Source organism: Erpetoichthys calabaricus, chromosome 8 (genome assembly GCF_900747795.2).
Source record: "Erpetoichthys calabaricus chromosome 8, fErpCal1.3, whole genome shotgun sequence".
In the NCBI taxonomy this organism is placed as follows: domain Eukaryota; kingdom Metazoa; phylum Chordata; class Cladistia; order Polypteriformes; family Polypteridae; genus Erpetoichthys; species Erpetoichthys calabaricus.
Window position 1 is genome coordinate 15,527,798 of NC_041401.2, and position 22,090 is coordinate 15,549,887.

Consider the following 22,090-nt stretch of genomic DNA (forward strand, 5'->3'; position numbering starts at 1 on the left):
AATGGCCTGTTCTCATCCTGATTGTTCTAATTCTCTCTGAAAATATGAAATCTTAAAGTGCTATTTGTAAAATAAATCTCTGTTATATAAAGAATCTCCTGCAATGAGACATGACTCTTTTCATGTCCCACCCTCCTCTTAACCATTTTCAACCACACACACGGCCCTCTCACCTCTCATTTGTGTGAATGCTTTTGTCAGATACAGTTCCTGTTCTCTCAGCTCTTATAAATTTTTACGTTTTCCTCACTTTAAGTCCCCAATTAAAGAAGACTTATTATGTCCAAACCTTATTGATGAATTTCATCCTGAAGGGATATTAACAAAAGAAATGAGTACAAAGGCACTGAGAAATGATGAAGTCAAAAGAAATACAGTGATCCCTCGCTATATCGCGCTTCGCCTTTCATGGCTTCACTCTATCGCGGAATTTATATGTAAGCATATTTAAATATATATTGTGGATTTTTTGCTGGTTCGCGGATTTCTGCGGACAATGGGTCTTTTAATTTCTGGTACATGCTTCCTCAGTTGGTTTGCCCAGTTGATTTCATACAAGGGACGCTATTGGCAGATGGCTGAGAAGCTACCCAGCTTACTTTCTCTCTCTCTCTCTCTTGCGCTGACTTTCTCTGATCCTGACGTAGGGGGTGTGAGCAGGGGGGCTGTTCGCACACCTAGACTATACGGACGCTCGTCTAAAAATGCTGAAAGATTATCTTCACGTTGCTATCTTCTGTGCAGCTGCTTCATGAAGTGACATGCTGCACGGTGCTTCGCATACTTAAAAGCTCAAAGGGCACGTATTGATTGTTGCTTGTTTGTTTCTCTCTCTCTCTCTCTCTGCTCCTGACGTAGGGGGTGTGAGCTGCCGCCTTCAACAGCTTTGTGCCGCGGTGCTTCGCATACTTAAAAGCCAAACAGTCCTATTGATTTGTTTGCTTTCCTCTGTCTTTATGACAGTCTGTGCTCCTGACGCGCACTCCTTTAAAGAGGAAGATATGTTTGCATTCTTTTAATTGTGAGACAGAACTGTCATCTCTGTCTTGTCATGGAGCACAGTTTAAACTTTTGAAAAAGAGACAAATGTTTGTTTGCAGTGTTTGAATAACGTTCCTGTCTCTCTACAACCTCCTGTGTTTCTGCGCAAATCTGTGACCCAAGCATGACAATATAAAAATAACCATATAAACATATGGTTTCTACTTTGCGGATGGCTCTGGAACGCAACCCCCGCGATGGAGGAGGGATTACTGTAATGCGAAAATTGTCAATCGGTTACACAGCAAATTGGTTAAATGCGTATCAATAGACTGTGCTGAAACAGTTGGTGGTGATGGTGCAGAAGATGAAAACATCAACTTAAAATATCACAAAGAATATCTACAACCGTTAAGACCATCCGGTCTTCCACCGCCCAAATTACCGTTGAAAGAAGGATGAATCCAAGAAAGGTAATGTAGTACTTCTTCCCTGGATAACATCAGACACCAAAGGAGATCTTGATATGCCATTCGTATTATAAACGTTTCCCGTTAGAACAGATTTTACAAAGACAATTAACAAATCTAAGAGACAAACATTTGAAAAAGTCGGTTTATTTATTAGAGAAAGAAACGAAATTCTCTCAACGGCAGTAATACGTTGCGTTGTCACGATGTAAGTCTAAACACAGAATCAAAATTCATTGCGATACTGATGAAAACCTAATTCAAAAAATTGTTTTTACTCAAGTTTTACAGTAAAAGTGTACATTCGCATCTCCATACGCGAGCGGCAGAACCACAAAGTGGCTTGCGCGTAGCAGCGAATCGAGCTCCCTAATATTTTAAAAAGGAGAAATGAATATTTATTTTTAATACATGAGTTAGGTGGTGATATGTTAATTGCTGACAGAGGTTGCTGCAGTGTTCTGATTTTCCTTTACTCTGAGGAAAACTACCTGAATCTTCCTTCACATTAGGCCACCATGGCTAAAACAGCCTGTGCCAGTACTGAGCATTTTTAACACTTTGAAGATGAGGTACGCGTCAACTCGATTGAACCTGTGAAGGCGTCGGGCGACGTTCACTATAACTCGTACCTCAGTATCCAGCCACTACAGGCATAGCCAGCAACTATCGACCAGTTGCTCTCACCCCTGTCATCGCAAAGTGCTTTGAACGACTGGTAATCACCCACATCAAAGCCTCCATCCCAGCTGATCTAGACCAACACCAGTTTGCCTATCGGTCAAACAGATCAGCTGAGGACACCATCTGTGTGGCTCTACATGCTGCCCTCTCGCACCTGGAGAAGCCCAACGCCTATGTTAGGATGCTCTTCATTGACTACAGCTCTGCATTTTATACCATCATACCTAACCAGCTGATCCAAAAACTCTATGCACTAGGACTTGCTCCGTCCATATACAACTGGTTACTGGATTTTCTCACCAACCACCCCCAGTCTGTCAGGATGGGCAAACACACATCCTCCACCCTAAACCTGAGCACTGGTGTGCCACAAGGATGTGTGTACTAAGTCCCCTTCTCTATGCACTCTTCACCCATGACTGTCAACCCATCCACCAATCAAACATTATTGTTAAATTTGCGGATGATACGACTGTCATCGGGCTTGTAACAGACAACAGTGAAGCTGCATATAAGGAAGAGGTTCAGAATCTGACAGCATGGTGCAACACCAACAACCTGGTCTTAAATACCAAAAAGACCAAACAAGTTATTCTGGACTTTAAGACCTCTAAAATGACCAATCACAGTCCGATAACAATCAATGCACATGCTGTGGAGAGAGTTTCCACCTTTTAAGTTTCTAGGAGTCACCATCTCAGAGGACCTGTCCTGGGCTGACAACAACTTGGCTATAATAGGCAAAGCTCAACAACGCCTCGATTTTCTGAGGAAGTTAAGGAGAGCTGACCTCCCCCAGAAGCTGCTGGTTAATTTCTATAGAGGCACTACAGAGAGCATCTTAACAAACTGCATGATGGCCTGCAGGTACAACAGCTGCACCAAGGCTGCTAAAGAAGCCCTGCAGCGGGTCGTAAAAACAGCAGAGGCCATGATTGGGACTGAACTGCCATCACTCGAACTCTCGTATAAGACTTGCTGTGTGAGAAGGGCCAAAAACATTCTCAAGGACAAAACTCACCCTGGAAATTCTTTGTTTGAGCTCCTCCCGTCAGGCAGACGCTTTAGGTCAATCCGTGTGCGCACAAACAGACTAAAGAATAGCTTTTTCCCATCTGCTATAAAGGTATCCGTCAATAAGGGCGCGCACATAAATAAAAGCGATCTTCAAAAGGGCGACCTCAATTGAGCGCCGAATAACTGCGCGCATAAATAAAGGAGCGCTTCAAAAGGGTGACGTCAATTGGGTGCAGCGAATAAAGGCAAACGCAACAAAATTACAGAAAATTTATTAGATAAAGGCAATGATTGAACGTATAAAAAGGTGAAAGCAAGAATATTAAAACATCCAATTAATTAATGCATGAACTTCTAACGAACTATTTCTAAAGCTCTCTATATTTCGTTGTTTTCAGAATTACAGAAAATTAGATTAAGGCAATGACTGAATGTATAAAAAGGTGAAAGCAAGTTACACTTGAAGCTGTAGATTATGTGCAATGCCACGTAGATATTCGAGATGCGGTCTATTAGCATAATCAAGGACAATTAATTTAATTCTCTCCGAAGGTCATCCTTTTGAAGCTCGCCTTTATTTACGCGTGCCTTTATTCGGCGCTCAATTGAGGTCGCCCTTTTGAAGATCGCTTTTATTTATGTGCGCTTTTATTCTCTGCGCCCAATTGAGGTCACCCTTTTGTGCGCGCCCTTATTGAATACAACCTGCTATAAACTTTCTGAACTCTGAATCTCCTCTGTCTGAGATTATTTTTAATTGAACATGTGCAATAAGCTATAATGGTAATGTGCAATATACTAATGTAATACAATATACTGTAGAATATGTAATGTACTATTCATTAACAGGTGCAATAACAATTTATGCTGCTGTACTTTGAGCAATAATAATAATTTGCTCTGGTTACTTGATCACTTAACACTGTATATGACATATTTGGAATTATTTGACTTTTCTTTAAATGCACCTCGGGGCTGTCACAAAAAGTAATTTCGTTGTGTTACACAATGACAATAAAGTGCTTGAACTTGAACATGTTGCCAATCTCTGCAGCTGCGTCTCTGTTACCTGCTACAATGCTGCCATCTAGTGGATAGCCATAAAGTTGTTTTTTTTTGGACACAGCAGCTTGTGGAAAATAGTGTCATAAATACACAAAGCGTAATTGTGTCATCAAAAAAGGTTACAATGCTGCTGATGTTTTGAAACAACTAGATTTTTTACAGCATGAATATTTTGATGATAACAACAGCGATCAAGATAGTCACAATCAATTAGATGATGTAGGCACTGTTACTGATGTGGATTGCTGCCTAGAAGATGTTTCTTCATCACAAATGTTTCAACTTGTCCCGATTGCCAGCACTATGTGGACATTCTGGTGCTTACTGAACGCAGACCATTCGTGTTGTGTGGGCACCGCAAAAATACACGTTATATTTGTGCTTCTAAGGCTGCGCTCTATGTGCTGCCACGCTTCAAGTTCTCGTATTCAAATGCAGACCTTTAGTCGTGTTGCTGGTGAAAATAAATAATTAACGTTTTTCATTGGCTTTGTTTACATTTCCAGAGTTTTGATAGCTACTGTTGATAATACAACTGTTGCTTTCTAATATACTTCTTTACATATTTACAAGTTTTGATAAGAGTTCATTATTTATCATATAAGCAAAGACCTGTGCTGCTGCATCCTGGTAATAAATGGTCCAGCACTCAGTGTGTTAAATCAGAGGTGTTTTTTGGGGTACATATACATACCTTTGTGGTCTCCATGATTGCCGCTGCTAATTCATGCTTCTTATATAAGGCATGCCTGCGGTCAGGCTTTGATTGAAAACGGGGCCTTTTTTTGACCGGATCATCAGGTCCAAAGGTAGGAGAGCAGGTTTCTTTCAGGTGTCCAATGCCTTGTACAAAAACAAAGGGCTTGAAGACAGACCTAAGAAAAGATCATGCAAAGGTGGTTCACACCTAATAAAACAAGAACTGATCAAAACAAAAACTTACTGTCTAATAAAGTAGCCGTATCCTATATAATGATCAAATATAATTTTACCCTTAGTGCCTTCAAATGCTGACTCAGTGCAGTGCCATCCTGTGACCTGATTTAAACGGCCATTTCTAGATGCCCTGTCAGATTTTTCACACCAAACCTATTTTATATTGATGGACCATCTTCAATCTGTAGTAGCAGATTTTTAGAACAGATAATATGAAGGATGTTGTTTTTTTTTTATAGGTTGTAAGCTAATGGTGTGGCCTAAATATAAAGTATAAGTCACTAAAGTATACGGAAGGACATGGCAGTGTTCAAAACTGGTAGCAACGCTACAAAATGTTCACCCCTTTTGTAAAGTTAGATCGCACCATTTTTTTACCACAAGAGGGAAATGTAGCTTTTTACAGAAGCTCCAGAAATAATCGCTAACAACAGCATAGCGCTGTCGGCGTCCCTCAAATACTCACCAGAATAGCTTAAAAGAAGAGAAATATCTTCACTTGAAAGACAGGTCTCTTGACCAGTGAATGATGGGGAGAGGCGGGTGTTCATTTCAAAAATGCGATCCTGTGTGAAGGGGCTTCTCTTTCATTTTCGGGAGTTATTCACTTAAGAAAATTTTTTGCAAAATAAAAAATACATCCCTTGTGCACGTTGTGTTTGTACGACTGGATGGTTTTTGACTTGTGCATTATGTGACATGAGTAACAGATTTATTTCATGGACGGTTTTGATTGTCCAGCGTTGGTCACCATTGAGGCCCACTCTCCATGAAAAATGAGATTAAAATTTTTTCTCAGCAACCACTACAAACTACATGGTGTAAGTAACATGGTAAAAAAATATATATATGTACATTTTGGGGTGGAGTACTGCTAGGTTGTGTGGCAATCGACAGTAGACTGATTAAATGCAGACGTTCTGAAAGGTTCTCAATTTGTGCATTGCATAATTTGATGTTAATGGCATTATTCATATGAACAAAGTTATCTTTGAAATGTCCCGTTTGATTATAAACATACTAGTTTATAATTGCCACACTTAAAAAAAAAATGAAGGATTCAGTACCAATGTTAATTACGGTTGGCAGCAAGTGAAAATTATACCCAAGAATATAGTTCAGAATTACAAGAATATACATTTACAGTCATATGAAAAATTTGTGAACCCCTCTCAGCCTGCATAATAATTGACTCTCCTTTCAACAATAAAGATAACAGTGGTCTGTCTTTCATTTCCTAGGAACATCTGAGTGCTGCTGTGTTTTCCGAACAAAGATTTTTAGTGACGCAGTATTTAGTTGTATGACATTAAATCAAATGTGAAAAACTGGCTGTGCACAATTGTGGGTCCCCTTGTCATTGTGCTGATTTGAATGCCTGTCACTGCTCAATACTGATTACTTACAACACCAAATTGGTTGGATGAGCTTATTGAGCCTTGAACTTCATAGACAGGTGTGTCCAATCATGAGATATAAAGGGATTTAAGGTGGTCAATTACAAGTTGTGCTTCCTTCCCTTTGACTCTCCTCTGAAGAGTGACAGCATGGGATCCTCAAAGCAACTCTCCAAAGATCTGAAAACAAAGATTGTTGAGTCTCCTGGTTTAGGGGAAGGCTACAAAAAGCCATCTCAGAGGTTTAAACTGTCAGTTTCAACTGTAAGGAATGGAATAACGAAATGGAAGGCCACAGGCACAGTTGCTGTTAAACCCAGCAGGTCTGGCAGGCCAAGAAAAATACAGGAGCGGCATATGAGCAGGATTGTGAGAATGGTGACAGACAACCCACAGATCACCTCCAAAGATCTGCAAGAACATCTTGCTGCAGATGGTGTATCTGTACATCGTTCTACAATTCAGTGCAATTTGCACAAAGAACATCTGTATGGCAGGGTGATGAGAAAGAAGCCCTTTCTGCACTCACGTCACAAACAGAGTCGCTTGTTGTATGCCAATGCTCATTTAGACAAGCCAGATTCATTTTGGAACAAAGTGCTTTGGACTGATCAGACAAAAATGGAGTTATTTGGTCAGAACAAAAAGCACTTTGCATGGTGGAAGAAGAACACCACATTCCAAGAAAAACACCTGCTACCTACTGTCACATTTGGTGGAGGTTCCATCATGCTGTGGGGCTGTGTGGCTAGTTCAGGGACTGGGGCAAATTTTTAAAGTCGAGGGTTGGATGAATTCAACCCAATATCAAAATATTCTTCAGGATAATGTTCAAGCATCAGTCACAAAGTTGAAGTTACGCAGGGGTTGGATATTCCAACAAGACAATGACCCAAAACACAGTTCGAAATCTACAAAGGCATTCATGCAGAGGGAGAAGTACAATGTTCTGGAGTGGCCGTCACAGTCCCCTGACTTGAATGTCATCGAAAATCTATGGGATGATTTGAAGCAGGCTGTCCATCAAATTGAACTGAACTGGAGAGATTTTATATGAAGAATGGTCAGAAATACCTCCATCCAGAATCAAGACACTCATCAAAGGCTATAGGAGGACAGCGTCTAGAGGCTGTTAGATTTACAAAAGGAGGCTCAACTAAGTATTGATGTCATATCTCTGTTGGGGGGCCCACATTTATACACCTGTCTAGTTTTGTTATGATGCACATTGCTATACTTAATGTCACTGCTGAAATCCTACTGTTTCCATAAGGCATGTCAGATATTAAAAGGAAGTTGCTCCTTTGAAAGCTCATCCAGTGAGAAACAAAAATCCAAAGAATTAAGAGGGCTTCCCAAACTTTTTTATATGACTGTATATGTAAACACAGATTGGCTGTAGCCTCTGCCCTTAGTGTAACCCCCAATGAGACTCCTGCTCAATACGTTTTGAATTCAATTGTATACACCAAAGTACTGCAGACCTCTCCCCACTAGGAAAGCAAACCTACAGAAAGCAAAGTGTATGGTTTACCTTTCAGGGTCAGGTGTGCCCGTGAAATAATGGACACAAGGCAAGCCAGCATCCTTGGGTAACACAGACACCATGCTTCCAGTTGTTAAGAAGGCCCCCTCCATGTTTATGCCACTTTCTTTGTCTCGAAGAATTTCCATCATGGTTCTGGCTGTTATATTTCCTATTAAGCATGAGCAGTTTTAAGATCAAATGTTAAAAAGTCAAACAGACAAATAGAGACACAGGTAGATAGATGTAAAACACGATAGATAGATAGATAGATAGATAGATAGATAGATAGATAGATAGATAGATAGATAGATAGATAGATAGATAGATATGAAAGGCACTATATAATAGATAGATAGATAGAATTTAGCATAGTTGGCAGGATTAGATAGATAGATAGATAGATAGATAGATAGATAGATAGATAGATAGATAGATAGATAGATAGATAGATATGAAAGGCACTATATAATAGATAGATAGATAGAATTTAGCATAGTTGGCAGGATTAGATAGATAGATAGATAGATAGATAGATAGATAGATAGATAGATAGATAGATAGATAGATAGATAGATAGATAGATAGAATTTTTAAATACATCTTAATATTTTATCTATCAATAAAATCTGATCTGTGTAGCAAAAAAAGTCTTCTAAAACAGTAGCACAGAGTCTCTTTAGTATTTTAACTTTATATTTTACTCTCTTCTCCCAACAAGCTACAATTATTTGAACATATTCTAATTTACACTTTTTAATCGAGATTTCCTACCTTTGTGTTTATTTAGAAGTCTGCGGCCTTCACAGTATCTGCTGCCTGACGCTTCCATTCTTGCTGTGTTCAAGTAAGAATAAACTGCCGCAAAATTGAACTCCTTTTTTCCATCCCACCAACCTTTGCTCCTGGCATAGTCCCTCATGTCTGGATGCTCCCTGTCAATTTTAGTTGTGATGGAAAATTGGTTTGAAATGTTACGCACTCCATCTTCAAAAGAAAAAAATTATGAACTTTATATACAAATAATAAAAATGGTGGAGTTCTGTAACTGTGTTGTACATTATTGGTCCTTAAGGGTCAGGATAACTTTTCACGTTATAGGCTAATGGGACGCTAGATTATTCTTGGCTATGATGAATGTATGGCAAGAAACAATGGTGGATATAATTTTGGTCCAATTAGAGTGCATTCTCGACCATTTATTGTCACCAGCTAACCCTAAAGGCCATGTCACATTACACAACGTTTCTGGTAATTATCACTTGTAGACATCCATCATTAAGATGGTTATAGAGAGAAGGGTTATAAGGGTGGAGTAGTTTGGTTTTATGCCAGGGAGATGAACAACTGATGCAGTCTTTGCATTGAGGCAGCTGACAGAGAAGCATCGAGAAAAACAGAAAGGTTTGCATATGGCATTTATTGATTTGGAGAATGATAGAGTATGATAGAGTGCCACGTCAAGAGAAAGAGGACCAGGGTATGTATGAGTAAGTGAGGACTCAGATTGAGAGCAACGTTAGGGTAACAAACAAGATCCCAGTTAGGGGAGGTCTGCACCAGGGGTCTTCTTTAAGTCCTGACCCTCTTTGATCTGGTTATGGAGGTGCTGAATCATTTGATAAAAGACCAATCCCCAGTGCAGGCTTTGCACTGATGACATTGCGATGCAGCAGAAAAGAGGAAGCGCAGAGGAAGTTGGAAGAATGGAGAAGGGCTTTGGAAGACAGAGGATTGACGATAAATACGAAGAAGGCGGAATATGTGAGGTGTAATGATAATCAGGATTCAGAAGTTATCCTGCAGAGAGAGCTAGGGAAAAGAGTGGATCAATTTAAGTATCTAGGATTAGTGGTAGCCCAGGATTGAGAATTAGATGCAGAGACAACCCATAGAGTGTGGATAAAACAATTGGAAGAAGGTATCAGGAGTATTGTGTGATCAAATAATTCAAGTAAAAGTTAAATATAAGTATTTTTAAGTAGTGGCCAGACCAGAAATGATGTATGGAGCTGAGACACGGGCAGTAAAGGGAGTGTAGGAGAAGAAGTTGGATGTGGCAGAAATGAAAATGTTAAGATGTAGGTGTGGAGTAACAAAAAAGGAAAGAACAAGAAATGAGACAATCAGGGGTACAACAAAAGTGGAAGAAGATATCTAGGAAAGCAGGTTGAAGTGGTTTGGACATGTAATGAGGAGAGATAAGTAGTAAGTGGGCAAAAGAGTTGTGGGAATAAAAGTACAGGGGTAGAGAAAGCGAGGGAGGCCAAAGCAGAGGTGGATGGATAAAGTTAAAGAAGATCTGAAGGAAAAGGGCCTGACTGGCGAGGATGTGCAGGACTGAGCTGCATGGAGAAGGTGGATCAAACACATCGACCCCACACAGAAGTGAGAAAAGATGAAGGGGAGGTTAAAGAGGAAGAAGATTATTTACATAATCCTCTTGTCGTCTGGCACACCCTTTGAGTTTGTCTTTTAAGTTTTAGAAGTGGGCTTGTGTGACAGCTGACAACCAATGCCTGCTAACCCGGAAGTTCAATGCATATAATACTGCTATAAGGAATAAAGAAAATGGGTGTCCTGGACCTGACAAACAACAGAGGGACTTGTCTGTTTGATTTAAAATGATGTTTTACCTACCATGACGATATGGAAAAATGGGGAGAGGTTGCGGCTGAACTTGCAGTACCTGTAAAGCCTTTGTACAAGTACGAATTGGCGCTACTTTAGAAATGTGAAACTGTGCTGGAAAGATGTTATTCAGTCATTTAATTTGACATACCCAATGTTTTTAAGTCATGTAATATGACAAGTTCAGGCAACGAGATCAGCAACTGCATTTCTCAAGTCATATAATGTAACTTCAGATTAACATGATTGGAGAGCCTATTGGGGACGCCCATGCAGACGTGTGAAGCACATCTAGATTGGACACACACGCTGTCTGGGAATGAAATCAAACCCTGGCCTTAGACCTGGTTGTATAGCAGTGTCACCAACACTGTGCCCCACCAAGTATGATAAGGATTTACAGACAAATACGTTTTTGGACAAAATTGAAAACTTTTCATTAAGTACATCTAGTAAAGAATAACATCCTCCTTGAAAAGCTTCATTTTTCATTGTCTCTTCAGCTGGGTGTGGAGGGTGGAAGGAAGTTTAACACTTAACAGGGCAGCTGTAAGCATACAAAAAATAGCAAAAGAAAAATAATAACATGCCTGAGTGGGTCAATCTGCATTTTCACGTAATCTAGTCAAAAATCTGCAGAATGTCCTGAAGCGTGCCAAATGACTGAGCAGCCAGAAGAGCTGTGGACAACGGACTGGACACATATTACAAACTAAGGTGAGCTACATGTGTTCAGGCTCATCTAAACAGAGTAAGAAGAAAAGCTTCCTCCGAGTATTTGGGTATGGAGAGTTGCCCAAAACATTGCCACTTTTTTAAATTACTCTCCTAACAGAATGCATTTTTTCACTTGATGCCACTGTGCAATTTTTAAAAATGTGTTGGGATAAGGATACCAGGTAAACAAATATTTTAAGTAGTTGATCGTGTTAATCATCTAAAAAGAATGAGTGGGGAGGTGGGCATTATGGGATAAGATATACAGTACTTTGAGTCCATATGTTTTCTTCACTCCAGCACCGTCAAACACCAGCAAGCACAACAGTGGGTTACAACCTTGGCTCATTCATTCTTCGTATGAGCTCCTCTCCAGTTAGCTTTGTTTTCCAACAACAGCACCACAATCAGCGTGTTTTACATATAAATGTCAACACGTGGAAGTGTGTGTGTGTGTGTGTCTGTCCAGCCCGGAAGTGAGAAGTGGAGTCGGGGTAAGGGCTCCACCTCTGAGCAAACAGAAACTCGCTTAGCGGCTAATACACAAGCGAGGCGAGCACGTCAGCAAAACGAAACCTCTGAAGAAAGACAAAGTCGCTTAGCCGCTAATGCAGAAGCAATGCGAGCATGTCGGTAACACGAATCCTCCTAGGAGAGAGACGCCCAGAGTAGCTCCTTTCAATTACCTGACATCTCTACATTTCAATTTTTTTTATGATGATTTCAAAAGTTTCTAGGCCCCCGGGGTTTTTTATTGCATGGGCTTACACAGCTAGTAAATTATAAAACAAGTTATAAAGTGCTTCACAAAAAGCAAACAATTTTATTACACACACAAATATAAAAATGTATAAAACATACCAGGAAGAAATATAACAATACTTGAAATTAGGTTATAAAAAAGGCTTTGTGAAACAAGTTTTGAGAAAATATTTAAAAAGATCTAAGTGTCTCTAAACCACTGTCGTCAATTTTCTAGGGGCGCCGAGAAAACTTTTGTAAAATATTTAAAATTGATAGTGTTTTTGAACTTTTGGTTGATTAAAAAGATAATTTAAAAAAATATATATTTTACGTTGGAAAAACAGATAACGGTTAATCAGATTGTTGAATAAACGAATGTATTTATTTTGAATGCAAGTTAAAATTTTCGCTGTTCACCATTCATCATAATATCAACACCAGCGGGGTCAAAAACACATCTTGTGAGACTTAAAAAGTCTCGTTGTTAGAAGATCTCGCTCACTGTACGGATAGAAGAAGGCGGAGCAAATATAGAATGAGAAAATACGAACGCTACATTTCAACTCTTGCCAATGAGAGAGTATCGCTGTAGCTCTCGCCACTTAATCGTCTGAGTATTACTATGGAAAAATTAACCTTATTTTCGCTCTGACACAGCTGATCAACACAGTAAACTTTATAAACTCAGTGACCTTTTCCAGTTTACCATTTGGAAGTTCTTATCTCTGTGAGCAAGGTTTTTCAACACTTACGGAAATTAAGTCTAAGAAACGCGAGAGACTTCAAATGATCGACAAGGAAATGCGCGTCTGTCTTTCGAAAATTGATCCTCGCATCAATCTCATATGTGCTGAAAAACAATCTCAACATTCACATTAATTAAATTTAAGAATTATCCTTTGATTCCTTTATTAATAAAATGTCTTTCAAACTTGTAAAATTAACTGTTTTTATTGGCGATTGTCCATAGATTGTGTTGTCACGACTTTATTTATGGGCAGTCCCTCAGGTGCGCCGCGAAAGAAAATTTTTGGACTTAGTGCGCCGCAACTTGAAAAAGGTTGCCTTTCGCTGCTCTAAACCAACCCAGTATGAGTAAGTGAGTGGGTGACCTATGATGAACTGGTGCCTTCTGAAGGACCGGTACCCACCTTTTACTGAAGTCTTCTAGCAACGTAAGCAAAGCAGGAACCATTCCTGGACTGAATGTCAGGCTGTCAAAGGGCACCCTTTTGTAAACAGGCTATGTGAATTGTCAGTTAACTCTACTCGCACATCTTTAAGATGAGGATAATAACAAGCATGTCAGAGGAAAACTCCTGACAGACATTTGCTGTTCATATTCAGTATCTAGTTTTGATTATGCTTGTTGTTATCAGACAAAAACAAAACCAGATAGTAAACCATGTAGTGTAGTGAGCTTCCACTAACATTAAACTCGTATCCAAATCTGTTAAGTGTACAGTTCTGTCAGATTGTGACACAAAACTAAACCCTGTAGGAGCACCATGCCATAATTACTAAAACTAAAACTAATAGATATAAAAATAAAATAGAAATGTCTTTGTGAAATAAAAACTAAACTAAAACTAAAAATACACGATGAAGGAAAACTAAAACTAAACTGAATTTCCAAGTAAGGTCAGAAAAAATACAGAAATAAAAACTAATATAAAAAGGCAAAACTATAATAACCTTGATACACACTCATTCACGTACAGCCAATCTGGAATCTCTAATCAACTTAATGAGCAGGCCTTTCAGGGTGTGGGATGAAGTGGGGACAATGCAAACTACACATGGACCATGAGGGAGTGCGGGATTAATGAGTTGGCAGCACTAACCCCTACAACACCATACTCTGCAAAAAAATATACATTATACAGGGGTGGGCAAAAGTAGGTTTACAATTGTGAGTACCCAAAACACAGTTTATTCTTGCATTATTATTTATTAATTATCTTATTATTTATTTGTATTCTTTGTCTTCTTCCTGTTATTAAAGTGTGCTTGAGCATAACAATCATAACCTGCGTGTCTTTTTCCATACAAGTAACTGTAACCTACTTACAGTGGGTTGAAAAAGTATTTGACCCCCTTTGGAAAGCCACCGTATTTCCATCTTACATCATTACAACCGATAAAAATCACCAATGCAGAGTATCACAGTGAACTTTTATTTCTCTGTGCACATATTTTGAAACATTTAGAGCTTGGTGAACTAAACAAATGCAAAGTGACAGTCATTTTGTGAAAAATGCTGTTGAAAAAATAATGGACCCCTTCACATGACACAGGTAGCAGCACCATTTGCTCAATAACTGCTTGCCATTGCTTTGGATAGCCATCTACAGACTTAGCACATCTGGATGGAGGCCATTTTCCCCATTCTTCCTTGAAGAACTGCTCTAACTGGGCAAAGTTTGAAGGCTTTCGTTTGTGAACTGCAATTTTGAGATCACGCCACAAATTTTCAATCGGATTCAGATCCGGTCTCTGGCTAGGCCACTGCAAAACCTGGATCTTCTTTTTGTCAAACCATGCTTTGGTTACTTTTGCACAGTGTTTCGGGTCATTGTCCTTTTGAAAGTGGTAGCGTCGCACGAGTCCCATTTTCGTGGCTGATGTTTGAAAGTTTTCTTCCAAAATCTGGATATACTTCTTACTATCCATTCTTCCTTCAATACGGACAAGGGACCCAGTGCCTGCCCTAGAGAAGCAGCCCCAAAAGCATGATGCTCTTCCTGCCATGCTTCATGGAAGGTATGGTGTTTGCCTGATCATTGGCTGTCCCTTCTATCCGCCAGACAAACGCCTTTGTGTTGTGTTGAAAATTCGATTTTGGTCTCATCAGACCAAAGAACACGACTCCAGAATGCAGGACTCTTCTCAAGATGTCTGTCAGCTAATTCTAATCGAGCTTTCAGATAACATTTTTTTTAGTAGTGGCTTTTTTTCTGGCAACTCTGCCATACATCCCCACTCTGTGCAAAACCTTTGATATTGTAGTCTTGTGCACATCCACTCCAGGTCACTGAGAGTCACCTTAGGATTTGCTGTTACTTCTCTGTCTAGTTTTCTTGACATTTGCTTTGTTATTTTAAGTGGGCTATGTTCACTGTGCGTCAAACTGTTTTCTACTTCGTTATTATGGCCTTCATGGTGGACACACTGAGGCTATGGAGCTTGGCAATCTTCTTGGCACCATCTTAATCACAGTGGTTCTCAAGTCATTGGAAAGTTCCCTTGTCTTCATTTTTGTCAGTTTTTCAGGTTTCACCAAATAAGCCACTTGTACTGATTTCTCAGTTGTATGTTCCCAAGAACTGGCCTAAAGAATCACTTAGAGACCAGTCAACAAGCTAGAGGATTAATTACTGGATTGTTTACACCTGTGTTCACTGCCCTTATTGCATTGTTAACAATCACACAGTCTCCAAGCTATTAGGGGTCGAATACTTATTCAACAGCAGATTTCACGGATACAGTTAGGTCCATAAATATTTGGACAGAGACAACTTTTTTCTAATTTTGGTTCTGTACATTAGGACAATGAATTTTAAATGAAACAACTCAGATGCAGTTGAAGTGCAGACTTTCAGCTTTAATTCAGTGGGGTGAACAAAACGATTGCATAAAAATGTGAGGCAACTAAAGCATTTTTTGAACACAATCCCTTCATTTCAGGGGCTCAAAAGTAATTGGACAAATTAAAGAACTGGAAATAAAATGTTCATTTCTAATACTTGGTTGAAAACCCTTTGCTGGCAATGACAGCCTGAAGTCTTGAACTCCTGGACATCACCAGATGTTGGGTTTCCTCCGTTTTAATGCTCTGCCAGGCCTTTACTGCAGCGGCTTTCAGTTGCTGTTTGTTTGTGGGCCTTTCTGTCTGAAGTTTAGTCTTCAACAAGTGAAATGCCTGCTCAATTGGGTTAAGATCAGGTGACTGACTTGGCCATTCAAGAATTTTCCACTTCTATGCTTTAATAAACTCCTGGGTTGCTTTGGCTGTATGTTTTGGGTCATTGTCCATCTGTATCATGAAACGTCGCCCAATCAATTTGACTGTTGTATTTAGCTGGATTTGAGCAGACAGTATGTCTCTGAACACCTCAGAATTCCTTCAGCTGCTTCTGTCCTGTGTCACATCATCAATGAACACTAGTGTCCCAGTGCCACTGGCAGCCATGCACGCCCAAGCCATCACACTGCCTCCACCGTGTTTTACAGATGATGTGGTATGCTTTGGATAATGAGCTGTTCCACGCCTTCTCCATACTTTTTTCTTGCCATCATTCTGGTAGAGGTTGATCTTGGTTTCATTTGTCCAAAGAATGTTTTTCCAGAACTGTGCTGGCTTTTTTAGATGTTCTTTAGCAAAGTCCAATCTAGCCTTTCTATTCTTGAGGCTTATGAGTGGCTTGCACCTTGCAGTGCACCCTCTGTATTTACTTTCATGCAGTCTTCTCTTTATGGTAGACTTGGATATCAATACGCCGACCCCCTGGAGAGTATTGTTCACTTGGTTGGCTGTTGTGAAGGGGTTTCTCTTCACCATGGAAATGATTCTGCGATCATCCACCACTGTTGTCTTCCATGGACGTCCAGGTCTTTTTGCGTTGCTGAGTTCACCAGTGCTTGCTTTCTTTCTCAGGATGTACCAAACTGGAGATTTTGCCACTCGTAATATTGTAGCAATTTCTCCGATGGGTTTTTTCTGTTTTCGCAGCTTAAGGATGGCTTCTTTCACCTGCATGGAGAGCTCCTTTGACCGCATGTTGTCTGTTCACAGCAAAATCTTCCACATGCAAGCACCACACCTCAAATCAACTCCAGGCCTTTTATCTGCTTACTTGATAATGACGTAATGACGGACTTGACCACACCTGCCCATGAAATAGCCTTTGAGTCAATTGTCCAATTACTTTTGAGCCCCTGAAATGAAGGGATTGTGTTCAAAAAATGCTTTGGTTGCCTCACATTTTTATGCAATCGTTTTGTTCGCCCCACTGAATTAAAGCTGAAAGTCTGCACTTCAACTGCATCTGAGATGTTTCATTTAAAATTCATTGTGGTAATGTACAGAACCAAAATTAGAAAAAAGTTGTCTCTGTCCAAATATTTATGGAGCGAACTGTATGTTCTGTATCGTTACAGCATAATTTGATTTTCAGGATTTTTTTGTGAAAATTTATTGTCCAAGAGGCCCTCATTTATATGTAACAATATGAAACTAAAGATGTTTTTTCAAATAAAAATATTACAGGAAATGTAAACTTTGTCTAGGGGGTTGAATACTTTTTCAACCCACTGTATGCCCACCCCTGTATATAACCCATATACTTAACTTGCATCAACTGAATGAGTTTGCCTGGAAGCAAGCAAATTCAATCCCTAAATTAGGACAAACACACGAATATAAATGCCAGCAAAGTATTATATACATTACAAAGATCTTTACAATAATATTTATGTACTTGCCTACTATTTTTTCCGCACCCCAGTATTTTCCTGATGTTTCCAAGATCCAGGCCTCTTTCCGGTCAGCAATCAGAAAACTGTTGTGATATGTAAAAATGGACTCGTCTTCCATACAGTTTCCACCTTGTCCGTATTGTTCAAGTAGATCCACGATAACATCCAGTGCCTTTTCAGCAGTGTCTGCTCTCTCGAGGCCAAGTCTTCCATGAAAGTTTAAATCACATTGTTAACATCCTTATAATGAAGCCATTCCTGTCAACTGGCATTAAAAGCACTAAACTATTAACTGCTCAAGAAAATATGCCACACATACTCAAAAAACAAAACACACTAGATGTTTTACATTTACAGCCAAATTCTGAATAAGTAAGCAAAGAAGGAATCAAGCTTTATGTGCCTGATAGCTACAAACACCAGGTGAAATGACATTAGTTCTGCAGGAGGCAGGTATTTCTGTCATAAAGTACTGGCATATTGTCCAAAGCATAAAAGGAGTAAAAAATAAGATTTCTCAAAGACATTGATGAAGAGATTTTTTTTATGCATAAATAATAAATCCAACCTTTGTCTACAACAGAAGAAAATATTAAGAATTAAATTCAAGGTGAAAATATCAGAGCATTTTTGACCGTCAGAAGATACCAAGACCTGAATAAGCTGCCATTTTAAAACACAGAAGAGACGTCTGTGCAGTGTTTTGACATTCTGATTTAATTCAATTATTGTACCCATCTATCTAACAATTGTTAACAATTATCACTAAACTACCTATTTCTGCCATATAATGCGATCAAATTCACTAGAAAAATCGGTTATGCTAGGGATGGTAAGCGGCAAAAGAAGACCCGGCCGCCAGCGGACTCGTTGGCTTAACACCATCAAAGCAGACACGGGCATGAGTATAACACAGCTCAAAGAAGCTGTGCAAGATCGAAAAGCGTGGAGAGAGCTAGCTTATAGAATCGCCGAAGGTTGGAAACGACTGAACGGATGACACACACAAACTATCTAGCAGCCCCATTTCTTCATGTTTGGTGTCCTAACATTGCGCTCCATGGTGCATGCTGGCTTTTATTCAATAGAGAGGAGAGGTTGGGAGAATGAGCTGATTACAGCGCGTTGCTGCACCCACCACACGGCGAACCACCCGGATTGAGACACCCGGGTGATACCTCAGAACCACACTGAACACTGTGAGGTTTTTTATTTTTATGGTGGGTGAAGTGCCAATTCTGCCAGCAACCCCCAAATTTTCTCTGCAAGTTGGGGGACCTGCTGGCAGGGCTGGATGCAGATTAACGTCATACCCGGGTCCGAGCAATTGCAGCTTAAGGGCCTCGCTCAGGGGCCCAATGGAGTAGAGTCTCTTCTGGTGTTTATGGGATTTGAACCGGCACAGATCCCTAGCCTCAGAGCCATCATTCTGCCCTTTTATTCAAACAGAGGTTTTAATCAGAAGCTTAATTCTTCCTCTTCACTGAAATTTTACTGGCATTTGGCTTTCACAAGAACAGCCTCTAGTGTCTCACTGGCACCACACTTCTTTATAAGACTGATAAGTGGAGATGTATTGCATGTTGGTCATCCAAGAAAGATTTTTATTGCAATCCTGAAAAAAACTACTGCTGCTAGTTTCACTGTGGCATGCAATCTGCATTCTGTTACTTCAAGGCTTTTAGTGGTGAGCTATTGCATTATATGTACTTAAATATTCTTGTTTGTTGCAATGTTGGCAGTTTCTAATATTAATCTAGTTTGCACGTTATTAGCTCCACCTACTCATGAATGCAAATATTATTGTAATAGAACTCCATTAGCTCATGCTGTAAGTAGACCATTTCTGAGCTTGCAAATGACTGCCAGCAGTTCACCATGGTACAAATCTGCGAACGGAGATGCTTTGTGGCGTGAGTGCACAGCAATGCATGTGGCGACGGAGATGGGATTTGCACTGTGGATGGGTGGAGTGTAGTGGAGACTCTGTGCAGAACAGATAGTGGCTAACACAGACAGAGCCGACGTCACCAGGAAGTGCACTCTCCACAGTGCTCAGATAATGCGTGTCTTTGTGCGGCTGACTAAAGGGGTTCTCCTATTAGCTCTTGTTTTAACGAGACCGCTTCTGATCCAGACATTGCAGGTATGTGGGCTGACCACTACAGTGTAAATCTGTGAACTGAAATGCTTCACGGTGAGACTCCACAGCAATACAATTATATGCGGGTAAGACAGAGGACCATTAAGGAATGAGTGTGGCACCCACCTTTAACACTAGAATCCCTGGAGCCTACGAAAATATTCGTAATGCTGGGCCACCTTAAATTCCCTTGCACCTCATCAGCAACATCTTTGTTTTTATTATATAACAGTAATAATAGTGGCAGCTCACTTCTCAAAATGGTAATTGCGAGGATAACCCGGGATCAAACTTACAACCTCTTGATTATGAAACAGTAGGTTTTATCTCTACACCAGCCAAGCGGACATGTCTACTTTGTGTCGATTGATACTTGGGTTTCAGTTTTTACACATTGACAGCAACATGTAAATTGAATCATTTCCTTTTCTTTGGTTATATTCTTGAATAAAAGTGCACTTGTTTTGTTATACCTTTTGTGAAAGTGTTTATTTGATATTTGGACTTCAGCCTTCACACATTATACATTTAATGTCAGCATTTTGTCTTTATTACTATAACATGAAAAATGTTTCTGTTTTAGTTATTTGTTCAACATTTCTTGCCTCCATTTCCTGTCAACTACATTTACACAGATTGTTGTAGACACCGAACACACATGAAATGTATGTATTCCAAATAACGACATATTTACCCTACATAATTCTAGACACCTAAAGAGACATCAGCTCTGAGAATTTTGCATCTGACTTGAATTCTGCTGCCTCGGTGCAGGATGGGATAGCAGGCTGCTTGCTGCTTTTGCTGATTGACACATTTGCAAAACAAAGACACTGATAATGAGATGAGAGAGAATTTAAGGTGGCCTGGCATTACGAATTTTTTAATAGGTTTCAAAGATTCTAGTGTTAAACCTTGCATGGAGATTAAAAATGGACAATTAAAAAATGACTTAAGTGAAAAGACAGAATTAGCCTCTGGTTACAGGCTCAGCTGGAATAAAACCCTGAATTTTAAAGCAGCCTCTCCCAGTTACAATCTCTTATATATATATATATATATATATATATATATATATATATATATATATTTATCTTCTGGTTCGTCCTGCTTCCACTTCAAAACTAGTCCCGCCCACACGCAGCCGACATGGCATTTCTCGATTCCTATTCGTCTTCTTTCAAACCCTTCCCCACGCTGCCTGCGTAAAACATCCAACAAGTACTCGAGGTGCTGCCACAACGGTAAAGTAGCTTTACCACCCTTGCAGGAGCCACCTGTGTCTTTACAACAGCTTCTTACGCAGCAAACATCAGAAGCTAAAAATTACCGTGAACACATTCAAGAATACAACTCTTCTCTAGCTTTTGCTTCCATGGGTGCACACATAACTTAAACTCTTGGCCACAGACCATACTGTTTTAAAATACACGGGCAAATTTATCACCAAATCTCTCCACTATACACTAACACTTCTACCTTTCCAGGATATGGACAGTTGTATGTTTTTGACACAGCACAAGCTACTGAAGTACACTTACAAAATAAAGCAAACTCTGCATGCAGCGAAAATGTACTTCTCCAGCTAGATTCCATGCTCAGAACCATTAACTCCTTCGCTAAATCATACAAACACATGCATGAAATCGCTCAGTCCAATCCAACAGCATCTGTACGAATGGTTTTCAAGGAAAACCCTAGGCAGGATTTACGACGATACAATGCCCCTTTTCGTCAGAGAAGATGGCGAAACGTCTGCCGAAAGGGACATTTGCATCTATCCCATAGGCAACTCCTGTAAACAGATTTCCACGCTCGATATGAACTGCGATCCTATGGTTTACCCACTTTTATTCCCTTACGGAGACATTGGCTGGCACAAAGATTTACAACATGTTCCCGATAAAAGAACCGCCAAGCGAATAAGGCTTACTCAATGCCAATTTTACATGTACAGATTAGCAATGAGGAATACATTTAGTATTTTACACTCCAGTGGCAAACTATTCCAACAGTACGTTGTAGATGCGTATGTTAAAACAGAGGGCGCACGTATCAACTATCTCAGAGTACATTAACAAGATCTGCATGTGGAACAATACAAAGGACTTTCAGATGCACTGCAAGCAAACGCTGAAAATAACAATGTACGTGTAGGTAAAATGATCATATTACTGTCCACATTTCCAGGAAGTCCAAGATACATGCAACAAAACTATCAGGATGCCATGGCCATAGTACGTAAATTCAGAAAGCCCGATTTATTTATCACTTTCACATGTAATCCTGCTTGGCCAGAAAT

General features: G+C 39.8%; 1 protein-coding gene across 4 annotated transcripts in view; it reads right to left on the reverse strand.

The window, feature by feature from the left end:
• scrn3 (secernin 3) overlaps positions 1 to 22,090 on the reverse strand; it is a 58,533-nt gene that overhangs the window by 6,199 nt on the left and 30,244 nt on the right. For all 4 annotated transcript variants that reach the window (XM_028806271.2, XM_028806265.2, XM_028806267.2 and 1 more), the window contains 4 exons: positions 17,652 to 17,851; positions 8,850 to 9,062; positions 8,085 to 8,247; positions 4,912 to 5,092 (listed from right to left, as the gene is read on the reverse strand). In XM_028806271.2, the coding sequence (XP_028662104.1) occupies positions 4,912 to 5,092; positions 8,085 to 8,247; positions 8,850 to 9,062; positions 17,652 to 17,851 (757 nt within the window). The remainder of the gene's footprint in view (positions 1 to 4,911; positions 5,093 to 8,084; positions 8,248 to 8,849; positions 9,063 to 17,651; positions 17,852 to 22,090) is intronic.